The 18,399-nt window shown below is 43.5% G+C and overlaps 1 protein-coding gene across 6 annotated transcripts in view; it reads left to right on the top strand.

The window, feature by feature from the left end:
* Positions 1 to 18,399, top strand: part of SUB1 (SUB1 regulator of transcription) — a 68,108-nt gene that overhangs the window by 37,777 nt on the left and 11,932 nt on the right. For 3 of the 6 annotated variants that reach the window (XM_063619927.1, XM_055245640.2, XM_063619924.1), the window contains 2 exons: positions 14,690 to 14,762; positions 17,738 to 17,860. In XM_063619927.1, the coding sequence (XP_063475997.1) occupies positions 14,691 to 14,762; positions 17,738 to 17,860 (195 nt within the window). In that variant the 5' untranslated portion in view covers position 14,690. Of the gene's footprint in view, positions 1 to 11,212; positions 11,810 to 12,584; positions 12,684 to 13,842; positions 13,941 to 14,689; positions 14,763 to 17,737; positions 17,861 to 18,399 lie in introns of those variants that run through there. The other 3 variants (XM_063619926.1, XM_055245641.2, XM_055245639.2) reach the window with 3 other exon arrangements.

Genomic DNA, 18,399 nt, shown 5'->3' with positions numbered 1-18,399 from the left:
ATGTAGCCAAAAACCACTGAACCCTTAGAGCTATTGAATTTTTTTTTTTTTTTTTTGAGACGGAGACTTGCTCTGTCGCCTAGGCTGGAGTGTAGTAGTGTGATCTCAGCTCACTGCAACCTCTGCCTCCCGGGTTCAAGCAATTCTCCTGCCTCAGCCTCCCAAGTAGCTGGGATTACAGGCACACGCCACCATGCCCGGCAAATTTTTACATTTTTTTAGTAGAGATGGGGTTTCACCATGTTGGCCAGGCTGGTCTTGAACTCCTGACCTTGTGATTCACCCACCTCGGCCTCCCAAAGTGCTGGGATTACAGGCATGAGCCACTGTGCCCGGCCAAAAAGCTTCTTAAAAAGGTCTGGGGTGGGCCAGCCAACTGGTTACACAGTTGTCTGGGATCCCATGGAATATTTAACCTGACCTCTGATGGGAACAGGAAAGTGAGACCCAGGGAGGTAAAATGACTTGCCCTCGCCCTGTTATGGTCAATATCACTGTAGGTCTCCGGACCTAGCTCTTTAGCAACCTTTCCATGCCTCTATGCAGCTCCCCATGTATCAATTCTCTGAGAGAATGCAGCTTGGGCATCTGTAACTCTTAGGTTGAATTCAGGCAGTCTACTACTTCTCCTTGGCTCATAATGTCTAGGACAGCCTTGAATAGGTTCAGAAATCATGTGGCAACAAAATCTCCCCTTGATATCGTGGTATATGGGTTATGTTTAGTATTTGCGAAGCAAACAACTGGGATCAAATTCCAGCACTGCTACTTAGCTGCTGTGTGACACTGGTGTCTTTGTGTCCTAAGACTGCAATAAATTGTCACAAGCTTCATAATTTAAATCAACAGAAATTTGGCCAGGCATGCTGGCTCATGCCTGTAATTCCAGCACTTTGGGAGGCTGAGGTAGGTGGATCACTTGAAGTCAGGAGTTTGAGACCAGCCTGGCCAACATGGTAAAACCCTGTCTCTGCTAAAAATACAAAAATTAGCCAAGTGTGGTGGCAGACGCCTGTAATCCCAGCTACTTGGGAGGCTGAAACAGGAGAATTGCTTGAACTTAGGAGGCAGAGATTGCAGTGAGGCGAGATCATGCCACTGCACTCCAGCCTGGGCGACAAGAACAAGACTCTGTCTCAAAAAAATCAATCAATCAATCAACAGAAATTTATTATCTTAAAGTTCTGGCGGGTAGAAGTTGAAAATCAAGGCAATGGGAGGGCCATGCTCCTCCTGAAAGCTTTAGGGAAGAGTCCTCCCTTGCCTCTGCCTAGTTTCTGGTGCCTGCCCACAATCCTTGGTGTTCCTCGGCTTGTAAGATGCATCCAAATGTCTTTCTGCTTTCTCTGGTAAAGACACGGGTCATTGTATTTGAAGCCCATCTAATTTAGTATGACTTTGTGATAATGTGATTACATCTGCAAAGACCCTATTTTCTTTTCTTTTTTTTTTTTTTTTTTTTTTTTTTTTGAGACGGAGTCTCACTCTGTCACCCAGGCTGGAGTGCAGTGGCGCGATCTCGGCTCACTGCAAGCTCCGCCTCCCGGGTTCACGCCATTCTCCTGCCTCGGCATCTCCGAGTAGCTGGGACTACAGGCACCCGCCACCACGCCTGGCTAATTTTTTGTATTTTTAGTAGAGACGGGGTTTCACCGTGGTCTGGATCTCCTGACCTCGTGATCCGCCTGCCTCGGCCTCCCAAAGTGCTGGGAGTACGAGCGTGGGCCACCGCGCCAGGCCAGACCATATTTTCAAATGTAGTCACAGTCACAGGTACTGGGGTTAGGACTTGGGTACATTTTTTTGGGGGGTTACAATTCAACCCACTAACTCAGGTAACTCCCTTCACCAATCTGAGTACGGTTTCTTCCTTTCTATAATGGAATAAAACACCTCTCTCCCAGGCTTAATGTGAATACAATGAAATGACATGCATAAGTGCCCGGTATATAGGAAGTGCTCTGAAGATGCTGCCAACTCTCCCTTGGATTTCTTTGTTCCTAAAGTCAAGCTCAGTGATTGCATATAGTAGATAAGTTTGGCAGTTGATTGATTTTCTAAATCAGAAGTGTTAATGCCCAGTGGACTTTGCACCAGAGGACCCAGAGATCTGGCTATGAATTCTCTAAGTGTCTTTTCACAAGGAAAGACTCTCCCAGTCCCTCTTGGAGAATCACTTTTGAGACACATTTACTAGTTCTACCTGCTTTCTCCTTAAACCACCATGGATAGCAGCATCCTTTCTGCACATCTCGGGTTCTGCTTGGATTTAGCAGCAACTCCTTGATAACATGTTATGAGGACAAAATATCTGCTTTCTATGTGGAATTGACACAAGGATTTTTACACTATTGAATTAAGGCTTCTAATTTGGCTTTATAGGTGAGCTCCTAGTCAGAATACTGAAGAATTAATAAAAATTACATAAATGACCTAAAGAAATGTGAATTTGTATAGATTGTTTAAAATGGGCAAGTTTTATTAGAAAACTATCCTATTTAACAGCATCCTTGGTAAATAAGAAAAAAAACAAACAAAAATTGCTGGGCGCAGTGGCTCACACCTGTAATCCCAGCACTTTGGGAGGCTGAGGCGGGCGGATCACCTGAGGTCAGGAGTTCGAGACCAGCCTGGCCAACATGGTTAAACCCCATCTCTACTAAACAAACAAACAAACAAACAAAAAAATTAGCCAGGCATGGTGGCAGGTGCCTGTAATCCCAGGTACTTGGGAGGCTGAGGCAGGAGAATCACTTGAACTGGGGAGGCAGAGGTTGCAGTGAGCCAAGATCACACTGCTGCATGCACTCCAGGATGGGTGACAGAGAAAGACTCAGACTAAAAAAGAAAAACAAAACAAAACAAAACAAAAAACCACCAACCAACCAACCAAACCAAAGCAAACAAAACAAAAAATAGAAGACAGAAAAAAGAAAACTATCCTCCAGAAAAACAGTTCGAATTCATAGAGGAAATATCTCATTTGAAAAAAAAAGCTCCAGGTCTTTAGAGAAAATAAATTAGTAATCTGATAACATATTTCAGCAGAATCTAATGTGGTAGATGTCTCTAGAAGTTTCTTTAAAGAAAAATTTAGAGCAAGGGCTAAAACAAGAAAGAGCAGAAAACTAAACCAGCACAGCATAAGAAAGGAGAATTGTTGAGGAATTTGCTTAACAATTATAACAGTTGAAGTTCTTTTAGCGAATAAATTAAAAACTCGTTGGAGAGAAATTATCCACTGACTTCTTTACCTTGCTACTTTCTTCTGTGTGTAGATCCCAGTTTTTCTTGTTGGATGCTATGTCCCAGACGGACTTAGTCGGATATACTTCTGCATGAGTTTCCATTTTCAGTATTGTCCTATTCAGGGATATAAAGTCAACTATGTCCTAGGTTCTGCCATGAAAGAATACACTATTTAACTATTGAAGTCTAGGGCTTGAAAATCTAGCAGAAGTCACTGAGGAACCAGAATGTCCATATAAGGGGTTACTAAAAAGCAGACCTTTAAAAAACTGAGATACCAGAATCAATACACCTGTCTTGGTTTGTTAATCATAGTTAAAATTTTGAAACCGAAAGCAATAAGCTGATCTTTCAAACAAGAAATACAGTAACTGAAGACATAATGATGTGAAAAGACCACTGTGAAGTACCAGTGGTATGAAAAGTTCAGGATGTGATTGAGTAGCATCGTAATCTTGACCCTGGGCTGCTAGTTCCTCTGACAGTTCAGAGGTGAACAGTCTGCATATCTATGCTAAACTGTAGTACTCTGAAGGTATCGCCAAATTAAATAATTTGGGTTTCTCAATGCAGGTATCACTCTTTCCTGTGATCTCTGGCTAAGCAGGGCTGTTGGCAGATCAAGTTCTTGTTTCAGTCGAGACCATGATGGTATTTGATTGTCTATTCAGTCACTATACCTAACCCATCGGCTAATACATCTCATGCTATGCTTCCTGCGAGGGGTGTGATGGCCAACCAGCCAGCCTAGTGCTGGGGCCCAGCTAAGAGGGGGATACTTGGATTGGATTTTTCAAATTCTTTTTATTGACTATCACAAGCATAGCAACATAGTATGCATGTTAAGTATTGAGCACTCCAGAAAATTTAACACTTAAATAGACTATCTTTGTAACACGTAACACATAACATGTGAAACCAGAACACGTAAATGAACTATCCTCCATAGTAATCTTCTTGGGACATTACATATCTGTTCAAACAGTGATCCCACATTTGCACTCAACATTTTTCTTTTTTGGAATTGTTACCAGGGCCAATTAGTAATCCATAAAAGGATATCGTTTTTATAAATTTCTTAATTACTCATATTACTGATCATGGAACTTAGAAATCTTTTTGCTCTTTACAAATAGAAATTAACTACAAAAGCTAAAGATTTCTTATTGCTGGGAGCCTATAAAAAAGACTATGCCTCAAGCTCTGACAGCCATTCTCAAAGAGGAATTCTAAAAGTTAACTTTGACCAATGTCAGAGTCATTACAATGATTTTGCAGCCTCCAAGAAGATGACTTCTGAAGGAGAAAACACTCATTTGAATGTAAGTTAACAGCATATTTACTAGAAAGTAATTACACTATTTTATAGCACATTAAATAAGTCAGGTATAGCTAGCAAGAGGAGTTGTGCTATTCACCTACTAAAGACGGTGTACATATATTTGCTATTACAAAATGCATTCTTCTATAAAAGGTGACACTGCATTTCTAATGAAAGTTGGATCTAAGAATAGCTCTAGTACCAAGTTCAGAAAAGTCACCCTAGGGGAGAAATGCTTAGCAGTTTGTATTTAAATAGATTCCTTAAATATATTGCTGTTACTCATTGCATATGACTTTACGTGTAATTCATGTAATTCATATTTATTTATAATTACTTGAGTGAGAAGGAGTATTACGCTTTTGGAATTACATATTCTTAGCTTTTTAAATGTTGTATTATGAAAGTTAATTTTCGACAGTAGATAAAATACAAGGGTCTGTAGCAACTTGTTTGGTGGAAGAAGATTTTAGCACATGGGTCATAGCGCTGCTATGGGGAGCAAGTTCAGTCCTTCCTTTTCTCCTCTCATCCATACTAAATTGTCCACTTTGGTCTCCAGATGACCAGCATTACCACTATAACTGCTGACAGAGGAATTTCACTCTCTTTGTTTTTGACTGCCATTGTTGGCTTTCTGATCTGGGATTATGTCTCATTGAAGCCAAGCCTACATAACACTAGGTGAACACTATTGCTGGTTTCTTCCTCTCTGTCTCTAGGCCTAACACTCCAGGGTTTAGCAGGGCAGGAAAGGGAGAAGGAAAATTATTTTTCCCAGCTTCTTCAAAGTCTGTGAAGCAAGGATTTTTTTTTTTTTTTTAGACAGAGTCTTGCTCTGTCACCCAGGCTGGAGTGCAGTGGTGTGATAGGCTCAGCTCACTGCAACTTCACCCTCCGAGGTTCAGGGGATTCTCCTGCCTCAGCCTCCCAAATAGCTGGGATTACAGGCATGTGCCACCACACCCAGCTAATTTTTGTATTTTTAGTAGAGATGGGGTTTTGCTGTGTTGGCCAGGCTGGTCTTGAACTCCTGGCCTCAAGTGATCCACCTGCCTCAGCCTCCCAAAGTGCTGGGATTACAGGTGTGAGCCACCGAGCCCCACCCACAAGCCTTTTTTTGCCTTAACTTTTTCTCACATCACTGCATCTGATGGATATAACTCACACCCTGCAAAGAGTAGGTGCTCCCTGAGTCTCCTCTTGGGGAGAGTGTATATTGCCCCTGTCTTAGTCTGCTGTAATAGAAATACCATAGACTAGGTGGCTTAAACAACAAACACTTATTTTATTCAATTGTGGAGGCTGAGAAGTCCAAGATCAAGGTGCCTGCATATCTGGTGAGGGCCCACTTCCTGGTTTGCAGATGACTGTCTTCTTATTGGATCCTTACATGGCAGAGAACAGAGACAGAAGAATTAAGCTCTCTCGTCTCTTCTCATAACAGCATGAATCCATTTATGAGGGTTCCACCCTCATGACTAAGTATGCCCCAAAGTCCCCACCTGTAATACCATCCCACTGGAATTAAGGGTTCAACATATGAATCTGGGGGAAAACACAAGCATTCAATCCATAACAACCCTCTTACCTTGTACTGTCTCCCTTCCCAGTTCTTCAGACTCACTAAACTGGAGGATGCCCAGGCTTTTGTTTTATTTGTTTTCTCTTTTGCATATATGATCCACATGGCCCCATCCTAGGTGTTCCTAAAACCTCTAGATGTCCAGAGCCACCATATCTTTTAATATCCAAATTGAATGGTTGGTGCTACCATTCCATGTGCCGTGGGACCTCCAGAATTCTTAAGTTTTCCTGAAATAACCTGGAAGGAGTTATGTTCTCCTAGTCATTCATGCTGTGATCTGCTTTCCTGCTTTAGCCTGGATGTTAAACCAGAGGCGGCTGATCTCCCTATGTGCCCACCACATCCCTGGCACATAAGCCTGTTCCTCTCCCTTTCTTTCTTGTTTCCTCTTCTTTGTATGTTACTGGTATGTCTCTTGTGCTACAAACTCAGGCTGTCAGGAAATGTGACTTTCTTGATTTTCTTATGATTGTGTTTAATGATCACCATTTCACCTAGTGGTAAAAGCTTAATTGTGGCCAATTTCAGGTCAAACTCATAATTTCTCCCTTTCTCCCTTTCTCTCCTAAATTCTGGGACAGAGGTGGGGTAGGATTACATGGTGTCAGAGCACTAAGGGTAGTGGTAGAGTCTGGCCCATTTTCCCCATCTGTCCATGACAGCCGCATTAGTCTGTTCTCGCATTGCTATAAAGACTTACCTGAGACTGGGTAATTTATAAAGAAAAGAGGTTTAATTAGTTCATGGTTCCACAGGCTGTGCAGGAAGCATGGCTGGAGAGGCCTCAGGAAACTTACAATCATGGTTGAAGGCGAACGGGAAGCAGGCACGTCCTACATTGCTGGAGCAGGAGGAAGAGAGAGAAGGGGGAGGAGCTACACACTTTTTTTGTTTGTTTTTGTTTTTTTTTTAGATGGAGTCTCGCTCTGTTGCCAGGCTGGAGTGCAGTGGCACGATCTCGGCTCACTGCAACCTCCAACTCCCTGGTTCAAGTGATTCTCCTGCCTCAGCCTCCCAAGTAGCTGGGATTACAGGCACCTGCCCCCATTCCCAGCTAATTTTTGTACTTTTAGTAGAGACAGGGTTTCAACATGTTGGCAAGAATGGTCTCGATCTCCTGACCTCGTGATCCGCCCTCCTTGGCCTCCCAAAGTGTTGGGATTACAGGCATGAGCCACCGTGCCTGGCCGGTGCTACACACTTTTAAACAACCAGATCTCTTGAGAATTCACTCACTATCATGAGAACAGCAAGAGGGAGATCTGCCCCCAGGATCCAATCACCTCCCACCAGGCCCCTCCTCCAACATTGGGGATTACAATTTGACATGAAATTTGGGCAGGGACACAGATGGAGATCATATCATTGGCCTTTGCTTAACAGTTCATCTTGTCTGATTCTCGGTCCTTCTCACTTCTTCACACTGGTATTTGTTGAGATGTCCTTTGTTACACCACTCTATGCAAGTCGAGGGTGGTGAGATTTCGTCTTCCTCACTGCAAGTCCTCCCCAGGTCTGCTGGCTGTCACTGACACATCTGTGCCGCTCTTGGCCAAAGAGAAAAACATTCCCCTGAATCCTGCAGTACCCTGGGGCATCTCTGAACTCGGTGAGGCTGCCTGAGGTCGGCCATCCTGACACACCACACAGATATCTCTACCCTAACTCTGTGGTGGAGGGAGGGGCACTTGGGTTGCAGAGGAGCTCGGAGAGCTTGGCCGCCTGGAAAGCAAGGCACCAGTTTGCTTTGCTCTCTCAGATCCCCAAGCCCTCTGGGGATTTGATGCTTCCTTCCTTCCCCAGGGCTGGTGTGGGGACAGACAGCAGAACTACTTCTCTACTCCTTAGACACTGAAGAGGGGCCTCATCTTCTTTCGCTTCTGACTCTTCCCTTTCACAGTTGCAATAATCTCTACAGGCGAGTGGGGTGGGCTAAAAGGAACTGTTTTTGTTTGTTTGTTTTTCAGACGAGGTCTCAAAAACACCCAGGCTGTCACCCAGGCTGGAATGAATGCAGTGGCGCACTCACGGCTCACTGCAGCCTCGACCTCCCAGGCTCAAGTGATCCTCCTGCCTCAGCCTCCTGAGTAGCTGAGACTACAGGAATGTACCACTACACCCAGCTAATTTTATTCTTTTTTTTTTTTTTTTTTGAGATGGAGTCTCTCTCTGTCGCCAGGTTGGAGTGCAGTGGCATGATCTTGGCTCACTGCAACCTCCGCCTCCTGGGTTCAAGCGATTCTCTTGCCTCAGCCTCCTGAGTAGCTGGGACTACAGGCATGCACCATCACGCCCAGCTAATTTTTGTATTTTTAGTAGAGACGGGGTTTCACCATGTTGGCCAGGATGGTCTCGATCTCCTGCCCTCGTGATCCACCCACCTCAGCCTCCAAAGTGCTGAGATTACAGGCGTGAGCCACCGCGTCTGGCCCATTTTTTTTGTATTTTTTGTAGAGACAGGGTCTCACTATGTTGTCCAGGCTGTTCTCCAACTCCTGGGCTCCAGTGATCCACCCACCTCGGCCTCCCAATTGCTGGGATTACAGGCAGGAGCCACGGCACCCAGCCAGAAAAACACTTTAATAGCATATTGTCTTAAATCTATAATTTATGCCTGGAATCCTTATAGTTTAAAAAAGTCAAAAGCCAAGAATCTGGTCTGTGTGTTCTGGTCTAACATCCTTCTAGTCAAATGCTGTAGCTGAGAAAACGGGGGATGGGGAAAGAGTAAAGGTCAGAAAGCAGGAAGTGCTAGTAACAAGAGCCACACTGGGTAAGATTTCAAAATAATATCCTGATACTTGAATAAGCCTTTTTCGGAAGCTTTGAAAGAAGCGAGTCACGGAGGGTGTCGACAGCATAAGGCCTTGGAGGGAACTGCATTAACGGTCCCGTGCCATACTCCAGGCCTCCAGGAATTTCTTCCTGGCAGTCTCTTCCTCAAGCTCTGTCCCTTTCATAGTTTGTGAGCTATTTCCCTTCTCAGCCCTACTTCCCAATCTACCTCCCTTTCTGGGACACCTACAGATACTCCAAATTCAGCACATTCCTTTTTGTGCCACCCTCTTCTTCCAGACCAAGGCTTGGAGTAGAAAGTGGGAGTTCTTTCACTTTTAAAGATGCCCTCTAGGAATTTGCCTATAAAAGGAGCTATTCCCCACCCCACAATGTACAAATGCATGTGAATTACACCTCCTTCCCATTCTATTATTTGAAAGCAACTGCTGTCCTATTTTTTTTTTTTTTTTTTTGAGATGGAGTTTCGCTCTTGTTTCCCAGGCTGGAGTGCAATGGGTGCGATCTAGGCTCAGTGCAGCCTCAGCTCACTGCAACCTCTGCCTCCTGGGTTCAAGCGATTCTCCTTGCCTCAGCCTCCCGAGTAGCTGACATTACAGGTGCCCGCCACCACGCCCCGCTAATTTTTTGTATTTTTAGTAGAGACGGGGTTTCATCAGGTTTGCAGGCTGGTCTTGAACCCCTAACCTCAGGTGATCCACCTGTCTCGGCCTCCCAAAGTGCTGCGATTACAGGCGTGAGCCACCATGCATGGCCTCTATTTTGTTCAAAATAAAAAAATTTCTTTCCTCTTTCATCTATGTAAAAAATTATTTTTGTTTATTTTCTTGAGTTATATTTACCTTTTAAAAATGGGCAACGCTTAGGATCAAGGATTTTCGATTAGTTTTACAAAGTACCACACCCAGGAAAATTGAGCCAACAAATTTGCATGCAAAGTTTCAGGTCTCCCTACTTCTAAAAATGCATACCTCCTTAACAGCTCTCCACCTCCGACGCTTAGAGAACCGAAACCCAAACCTACAGCAGGCACACTGCCCAGTTCCCTCAGTGACACAGAAACTGAATGAAAACTTGTTAAAGCAGGAAGGGTTGCAGATGCAGGGGATACCATATTAGTTTAAGTGTACGTGGTTTACCTTGAATATTAAGCATTTCTTTAGGTAGGTGTGGAGCTGCGCGGTGTCCCATGACAGTGCATAATGTCAGTGTTTCTTTTCTTTTTTTTTTGAGACGGAGTTTCACTCTGTCATCCAGGCTGGAGTGCAGTAGTACAATTTCAGCTCACTGCAACCTCCACTTCCCAGGTTCATATGATTCTCCTGTCTTACCCTCCTGAGTAGCTGGGCACACGCCACCACGCCCGCCTAATTTTTGTATTTTTAGTAGAGACGGGATTTCACTATATTGGTCAGGCTGGTCTCGAACGCCTGACCTCAGATGATCCACCCGCCTAGGCCTCCCAAACTGCTGAGATTACAGGCGTGAGCCACTGTGCCTGACGTCAGTGTTTATTTTCATGACTTCTTTTATTTCATTATGATCGAGAGTTTCACAACAAACTAAGGAATTAATTTGTATTTTTGTCAGCATTTAATCCTTTAAAAGTCAAGTAATTCTAGAAAGGGACGTGTGGGGGATGCTTTCACATTTAGTGTTCAGACTTTGATTCCATCCGCTGTATTCTTTGTGTCTCAAACCCATTACACATTCCGCTCCCAGCTTTAATGTTTCCAGGGAATATATAACTCTCTTCTCCTATAAGGGTGGGATGGGTGGGAACCACAGGTCTAACTGCTCCATATGTAGATCCAAACACTCCTCTCTTTCTGCAACCCACTGCCCTTCCTTTGCCTCTGTGGCATCTCCGATGCGCAATTCTGAGCTTCGACAGTATTCCATCCTCTACTTTGTAAAATCCCATACCATTCCTCCACCTGAGGCAGGAAAACAGGGTCTGGAGGCAGAGAACATAAGGCCAATTCACGCTTCAGCTATAACAGGAAATATCCTCTCCACAGGGCGTTAACTTTGGTTTCCTCTCTATAAAATGGAGAGAACAGTCATTCCTGCTTTGGAACATGCTTGTTAGGATGAGTAATGTAAATTGCCTCATGCAGTGTCTGACACGTAGTGGGTGCTTGATAAATCTTTGTTAATAGATATGCCTTCATATTGATTCTTAGCTGTAGGAAGTATTCATTCAAATACATATTCAAATAATCTTTTAGCTATATTCCTGCTTGTATATGGATTCCTCTTGCCTTCTGTGAACTCCCTTACATCTCCAGGACTTCAATACAGGAATAAGGAGTACTCCAAAGATTTCTTGCACTTTCTGGAATTAAACGCTTGACTTTAGCTTCCTTGCTTTGGATTTGAGGAGGCAGAGGCATGTATTGAGATGTATGAAGTGGGGTAGGAAGACCATTTCTGGGAAAATGGGCCAGAGTATTGATCTTTTTCATTTTGACCCCTTCGCTTCATTAGAACAAACATTTATTGAACAAGCGCAAAGCTTGGCGCTTGTCACTCATGTTTTATTAGCGTTTTCCTTTTTTTTTTTTTAAGCTATCTCCTACAGGAAGGCTATTAGCTCTTTCATTCTCTCAAGGGTCAGATGTAATCTTCTAACATCTGACTTTGGCGTCACCCATTTGGGAAGAGACGCGGTCCCTTTAAGGCCCTGGAAAGGGTCTAAGTGTTGGTTTCGGTGGGGGAGGCCACGCCCCATCACGTGACCGCAGCCCCCAGCAGGGCGGGGCCGGCGTCTCCTGGCTGCCGTCACTTCCGGTTCTCTGTCAGTCGCGAGCGAACGCGCAAGAGGGTGTTCGACTGCTAGAGCTGAGCGAAGCGTGAGTGCGGGGGACCCCCTATCCCTACTCCTCGGGGCCCCCACCCTCCCAGCCGGGCTGTGAGCTGCCTTCGGCCCTTCACTCTCTCGCCGGCAATGGCCGCGGGAAATGGCGGCTCTGCCTTACCTCCCCCTTCCCCTCGGCGTCCCCGGCTCCCTCCTCCGTTCCTGAGTCCACGCCTGACGCGCTGTGGGCCCTTCCGCGCTAGACTCCCGTCCCCAGGGAGCCGAGTCGAGGCGGCGGGCGCTGCGGCCCGGGGCGGTAGATTGAGGGCGGCCGGGGGGCGAGGAGCCGCGGGGAGAGGGTCGCGGCGTCCCCGGGACAATGCGGCGGCGGCCGGCCTAAGTGGGGCGCGTGCGGTTGCCTACTCTTCCCCCGGCCCTCGCCCTGAGCGGGGTGCTCTGGAGACTGGGCGAGCGGATGCGGGCGGGAGGGGGCCGGGGGAAGAACGGCTGATGTGCGGGGGGAGGGAACGCTTCGAGAGAAGAAAATGGCGCTTGGTGCAAGTCCCGCCCCTTCCCACGCCGTCTTCTCCGCACTTCGCCGCCTCCCACGCCCCCTCCGACCAACCTGTCTCCCCTCGCTCGAGCGGCTGCTAGCCACGGGGTTCTAGCGGCTTGCTGGGGCCGCGCGACCCCTTCCCTGGTCTTGTGCTTGTCACCTTCCTGTTATACCGAAGTCGTGTGCCCTTCAGTCCTGGTTCATTTTCACCTCGTTTTTTTCTGATCTTCGCCTCAATCAGCAAAGGCTGAAGATTTCGTTTCTCTTTTTAAAGTTGCGTTTTGTATAAATTCTACAATAGCGGTTTCATATCAGTTACTTGAATTACAAGCTGCTTCTCCCCCCACCCCCACATTGGAACAGGCTCATTAAGGTAAAAATATATTTGTTAAAAGTTTAGAGGCTGGCTTTAGTTACCGTTACCTTTCTTCTCCAGTGGACTTCTTTGGGTTGAGTACCAGGTGGTTCTTTGAAAAATTCTTAGGCCCCCAGGCAGTTTTTAATAACAGACGGTAGTTATGATCGACAGTTTCAAAGTGAAAAATTATGTTCAGTTTAATTACCTTTTTAAAAAATATCTTTTTGTCGTATTGATTAGCATAAGAAACTGAACTAAATTGATTTTAGAGATGAGGTTGCAAAATGGAGCAGAAACAGGAAAAACGGATAAAACGTGGTCATGAACGTTGCTTTTCCCTTCCGAATTTACCCTTGAAGACATTACCAGTTAAAATCAGATTGAGCTTTTTGAATTTAATGGCTAGGATTGGGATGGCCCACTTCTTTTTCCTTGACCTCCTATCTTGGAACACATGCAACGTGAGTGCTAATGCAGGTTTCTTCTAGAGAGCTAGATTATTTATGATTTTTTTTTGAGGAGGAATTTTAAGTTTTTTTCTTATATTCAACAAATACAGTGTGTGTTGTGTTTATTAGGCCCTTTAAGGCATACAGAAATTAACCTATTTATGCCTAGTGTTCCATTATTGGAACGCTAAGCATGTGGGAGTTATTTTTATGCTACTGCTCAAGATCATTGCCAAGGTCTGGTTGCAAAAATTCAAAAAATTGCAACCTCCGGCATAAATGGGTTAATAGGACCTAATCTCTTCTGAGATGGAGAGAGCAAAAGATATTTTGATAATCAGCGTTTTATGATCTGGTGTTATAAGTGCCTTGAATAGAGGTATCCACATATCTTGGAATTCCTTGGAATTTGGGGCTTAGGCTTACTGATAGTTTGCTTTCTACAAACTTGCATTCAGGCACTCAGTAAACACCCAGTTGTAAGCAAGGCACTAAGTTATCTATGTCTCTGGGGGGACCTAGGAAGTTACCAGCATGGTAGGAATTTGCGGGAAGGTTTTGCACCTCACATAAATAGGTTTTGCACCTCACATAAATAGGTTCTTCAAAGTTTAATTATGTTCCAGAGTAGAAAAATCTGTGTAAAATGTAATGAATTGCTGTGAATTGTGTAAGTTTTTTTTTTTTTTTTTTTTTTTGAGATGGAGTCTTGCTTTGTTGCCCAGGCCGGAGTGCAATGGCGTGTCCTCGTGTCACTGCAACCTCTGCCTCCCGTGTTCAAGCGATTCTCCTTCCTCAGTGTCCCGAATTGCTGGGACTACAGGTGCCCCACCGTGCCCTGCTAATTTTTGTATTTTTAGTGGAGATAGGGTTTCACCATGTTGGCCAGGCGGGTCTCGAACTCCTGAGCTCAAGTGATCCGCCTACTTTGGCCTCCCAAAGTTTTGGAATTACAAGTGTGAGCCATCGTTCCCGGCCTGAATTGCGTATAATTTTGTGTACTCTTGAATTAGTACCTGTTGTTACTTTGGTGATATGGCCAAAAAGTCAAAATATGAATAAAATATTATGTAAAAATTAGATGTCACATTTGCATAGTACAGCTAGTTCCCTGTTGTGTAAATGTTGGGGTTAATTCCCCATAGTGAATAATTTTACGTTAGTTCCGATCTCATTGATGAGAAGTCTAAAGCAGTAATAGTAGATTACATTTCTTCTGGTTTTAACAGTAATTGTTGTCTGCTGCCTTCTTGCAGTTTACCCTACCCATAGTATGTAATGCCACTAAAACGAAGTATAGAAAGATCCATTGGCTTGGAGAAAGGTTAGAGGTGTAGGAGTGTATGACATTTAACTCATTGTTCTTACTGGGTTCAGCACATTGCACCCTGCATGTTATTTGCAACTTAAAAGAGTATAGATTAAAACTTGTGCTCAGTGTAACAACTCAGTAGCACAAAAATGGTAGAATGAACCGTGGAACTTGTCCTTGATTTTTTTCTTTGGGGGAGAGCTAAGTTGAAAGTAGTAGAGTACCTTGTTAATTATTTATGTAATGTATTTTTCTTTCAGGATGCCTAAATCAAAGGAACTTGTTTCTTCAAGCTCTTCTGGCAGTGATTCTGACAGTGAGGTTGACAAAAAGGTGACTATTACTGTACCAACTCATTTTTGTGATATTCAACAATATTGTCCATATCCCATTCTGAAGGATAGTAAAAGGTGTAATAACATCTTAAAATGAGGATCTAGCTGGGCGTGGTGGCTCGTGCCTGTTATCCTAGTTCTTTGGGAGGCCGAGGTGGCAGGATTGCTTGAGGCCAAGAGTTCAAGACCAACCAGGCTAACATAGCAAGACCCTGTCTCTTTAAGAAAATAAATAAATTAAAAATAAAAAATGAGAATGTGAATGGGTATTTCTGGAGATGTGGTTGGTCTCTGGACCACTTGACTAGAAGTGCCTAGGATGCTTTTTGCACATTCATACTCATAGGCCCTAAATCAGACTTAACAAGTCTTCTGTTGAGCACCATTGGGAACCCTAAAGTTGTAGAACCACTGCCTTGGATCCTAGGGGCATAGAATTCTAAGTAGGCCAAAGTCACTATTTGCCATTATTTAGAAATTTACCAGATTTTTTTTTGTAAAATGTTAATTTTTTTTTTTTAAACACAGGGTCTTACTCTCTTGCCCAGGCTGGAGTGTGGTGGCACTGTCATGGCTCACTGCAGCTTCGACCTCCTGGTCTCAAGCAATCCTCCCACCTCTGCCTCCAGAGTAGCTGGGACTACAGGCATCATGCCTGGTTAATTAAAAAAAAAAAATGTTTTTGTAGGGACCAGGTATTGCTGTGTTGCTAAGGCTGGTCTCAAACTCCTGGCCTCAGGCAATTCTTCTGCCTCAGACTCCCAGAGTGCTGGGATTACAGGTGTGAGCCATCATGAGTGGCCATAAAATGTTAATTTTGAAAGTTCTCTCAGTTACTGGTGTTTATTCTGCACATAAGATTTTCTGAATTTTAGACTTGGTACATTTTTAAGTTTGGTCCCTTCCATTTAACTAAATCAGCACCCAGTAAAGCTAACTTGAAACCCATTTTGACAAGATAGGCTTTTTCTGCATTAGATGACAGCTGCACCGTAATTGGTGAACTAAATTGAGCATCTCAGTGGAGCATAACTGAGCGTCTCACTCTGCGGTCAAGTCTTCCGTGCAGAATTGTCTTTTATCTCATAGAACTTTACATATCTGAATAGATATTTATATCCTAGAAATAGAATAAGTTGGTCGTGTTTTTCCTAATTAGTATATATCGTTTGTAAAGTAGTAAGCAATGACTAGCATTAGTAGACCTGTGGTTTCTAAAAGTTTATTCAAAAGAAGCAGGCTCCCCATCTTTTTTTTCCTCCTGAAGCTTAGTTAGCAATTTTAGCCAAAAGAAAAGGGGGGAACGTATGGAGATTGGAGAAGTTGCAACCTTAAGCGTAAATATAGAATATAACAACATATGGAAGGGTAAAATAAGGCTTCAAAGACTATACTTGAGTAAATTTCTTAATTTTAAAATTTGCACCCTATATAGTATTTGAGTATGTTGATGTAACACATGTGTATTGAGCTTTTATTTGCCAGACATGCACTATTCCACAGGGAATACTTAGAGCCTGATTTATAGAATAATTACTTTCTGCATGTTGAGCTAACTTTTTGTTTGTCCCAAATAGTAATATTAATCTTGTAAACACTTAACCTTATATACCACGTTTATCATTTCACGTTTTACATGTATATAATATTTTTCCTAGCTTCATCTAATTTGGTAACATTCAACTAATTTAGTAACATTAAAATATTTATACTATTCCATCAAGAAGGAACATGACTGCCCTCTCCTGTTTGGGTTGGGAATTCTAGTGGTTTTTATGGGTTGTTAGCTCTTTTTGAGAATGCGACTTTCTAATAAGCTTTTAAAATAATGCTGTTTTTAAAACACTGTTGTGATTTTTGAAAGCTAGTCTAACACATAGCTGTCTATCTTCAATGATTTTTTTTTTTTTTGTGATGGGGAAGTTCTTGAGTTGTTGGCTCTCAGTGCCCAGTGCAAAATAGCTCTCTAAAGATTTGCCTAATCGTAAATTCCTTTTTTTTTTTTTTTTATTTTGAGATGAAGTTTTGCTTTTGTTCCCCAGGCTGGAGTGTAGTGGCGCGATCTTGGCTCACTGCAACCTTCGCGTCCCGGGTTCAAGCGATTCTCCTGCCTCAGCCTTCCGAGTAGCTGGGATTATAGGCGTGTGCCACCACGTCTGGCTATTTTTTTTTTTTTTTTTTTTTTTTTTTTGAGATAGAGTATCGCTCTGTCGCCCAGGCTGGAGTGCAGTGGCACGATCTCGGCTCGCTGCAACCTCAGCCTCCTGGGTTCAAGCGGTTCTCTGCCTCAGCCTCCCTAGTAGCTGGGATTATAGGTGCCCACCACGCCTGGCTAACTTTTTTTGTATTTTTAGTAGTGATGGGGTTTCACCATTGTGGCCAGGCTGGTCTCGAACTCCTGACCTCAAGTGATCCTCCTGCCTCGGACTCCCAAAGTGCTGGGATTACAGGTGTGAGCCACCGCGCCCGGCCCATAAATTCCTTAAGCCGGCATAAATTCCTTTTGGATTAGGCAGGACATAAATAAACATATCCTGGAAACGGAATAAGTTGGTTGTATTCTCTTTAATTAGTATATCTGCTTCGTAAAATAAGTAACTGACTAGCCTTAGTAGGCCTGTGGTTTCCAGGTTTATTCAGAAGCAGCAAGATCCCTCCATTTTTTTTTTCTACCAAAGAAATTGTGTGTGGGACCCCAAACCACAAAATAACCGTTCCTGTGGTTAATACTACTCTAATGCCTGAAGTGTCTTTTGGGATCCTGAGAACAGAGTTTGAAAACATTACTAGACAGAAGGATTAATTAGATTCATAGTTTTGTTGTTGAGTGAAACTTGCTTATGTATATATTTATGATATTTTGGATATAGCCTTTTGATTGTTTAAATCTTAAAAAGTAATGGGATCTTTTGACACTGGGGTATGTTTTATTCTTATGTGTGCAAATTTTAACCATACTCTTTTTTTTCCTAGTTAAAGAGGAAAAAGCAAGTTGCTCCAGAAAAATCTGTAAAGAAGCAAAAGACAGGTGAAACTTCGAGAGCTCTGTCATCTTCTAAACAGAGCAGCAGCAGCAGAGATGATAACATGTTTCAGGTAAAGTTGGCTATTTGTTTTTTGACGTGGAGCCATGCTCTGTCACCCAGGCTGGAGTGCAGTGGCGCCATCTCGGCTCACTGCAACCTCAGCCTCCTGAGTTCAAGCAGTTCTCTGCCTCAGCCTCCCGAGTAGCTGGGATTACAGGCACCAGCCACCACGCCCCGCTAATTTTTGTATTTTCAGTAGAGATGGGGTTTCACCATCTTGGCCAGGCTGGTATTGAACCCCTGACCTTGTGATCCACCTGCCTCAGCCTCCAAAAGTGCTGGGATTACAGGTGTGAGCCACCGTGCCTTGCCAAAGTTGGCTGTTTCTTTAAATTCAGAGGAATTATTATCTGGCTTGATCTGAAGAATGTTAAAAGTACTATAATCTGATAATTGCATAATATATGTGTTACAATCCACTTAACTAGGGACATTTATTAAAATAGAACAAACTAGTAAAAGTATTTTGTACAATGCTGGATTATTGTTAAAGTCTCTAAAGTCTAGTTTTGCTGTATTTAAACCAATGCAAATTTAAATGTTACAGAA

Source organism: Symphalangus syndactylus, chromosome 16, assembly GCF_028878055.3.
Source record: "Symphalangus syndactylus isolate Jambi chromosome 16, NHGRI_mSymSyn1-v2.1_pri, whole genome shotgun sequence".
NCBI lineage: Eukaryota > Metazoa > Chordata > Mammalia > Primates > Hylobatidae > Symphalangus > Symphalangus syndactylus.
The sequence above is the reverse complement of the archived record's forward strand: the minus strand, read 5'-3'. Positions and strand labels throughout refer to the sequence as shown.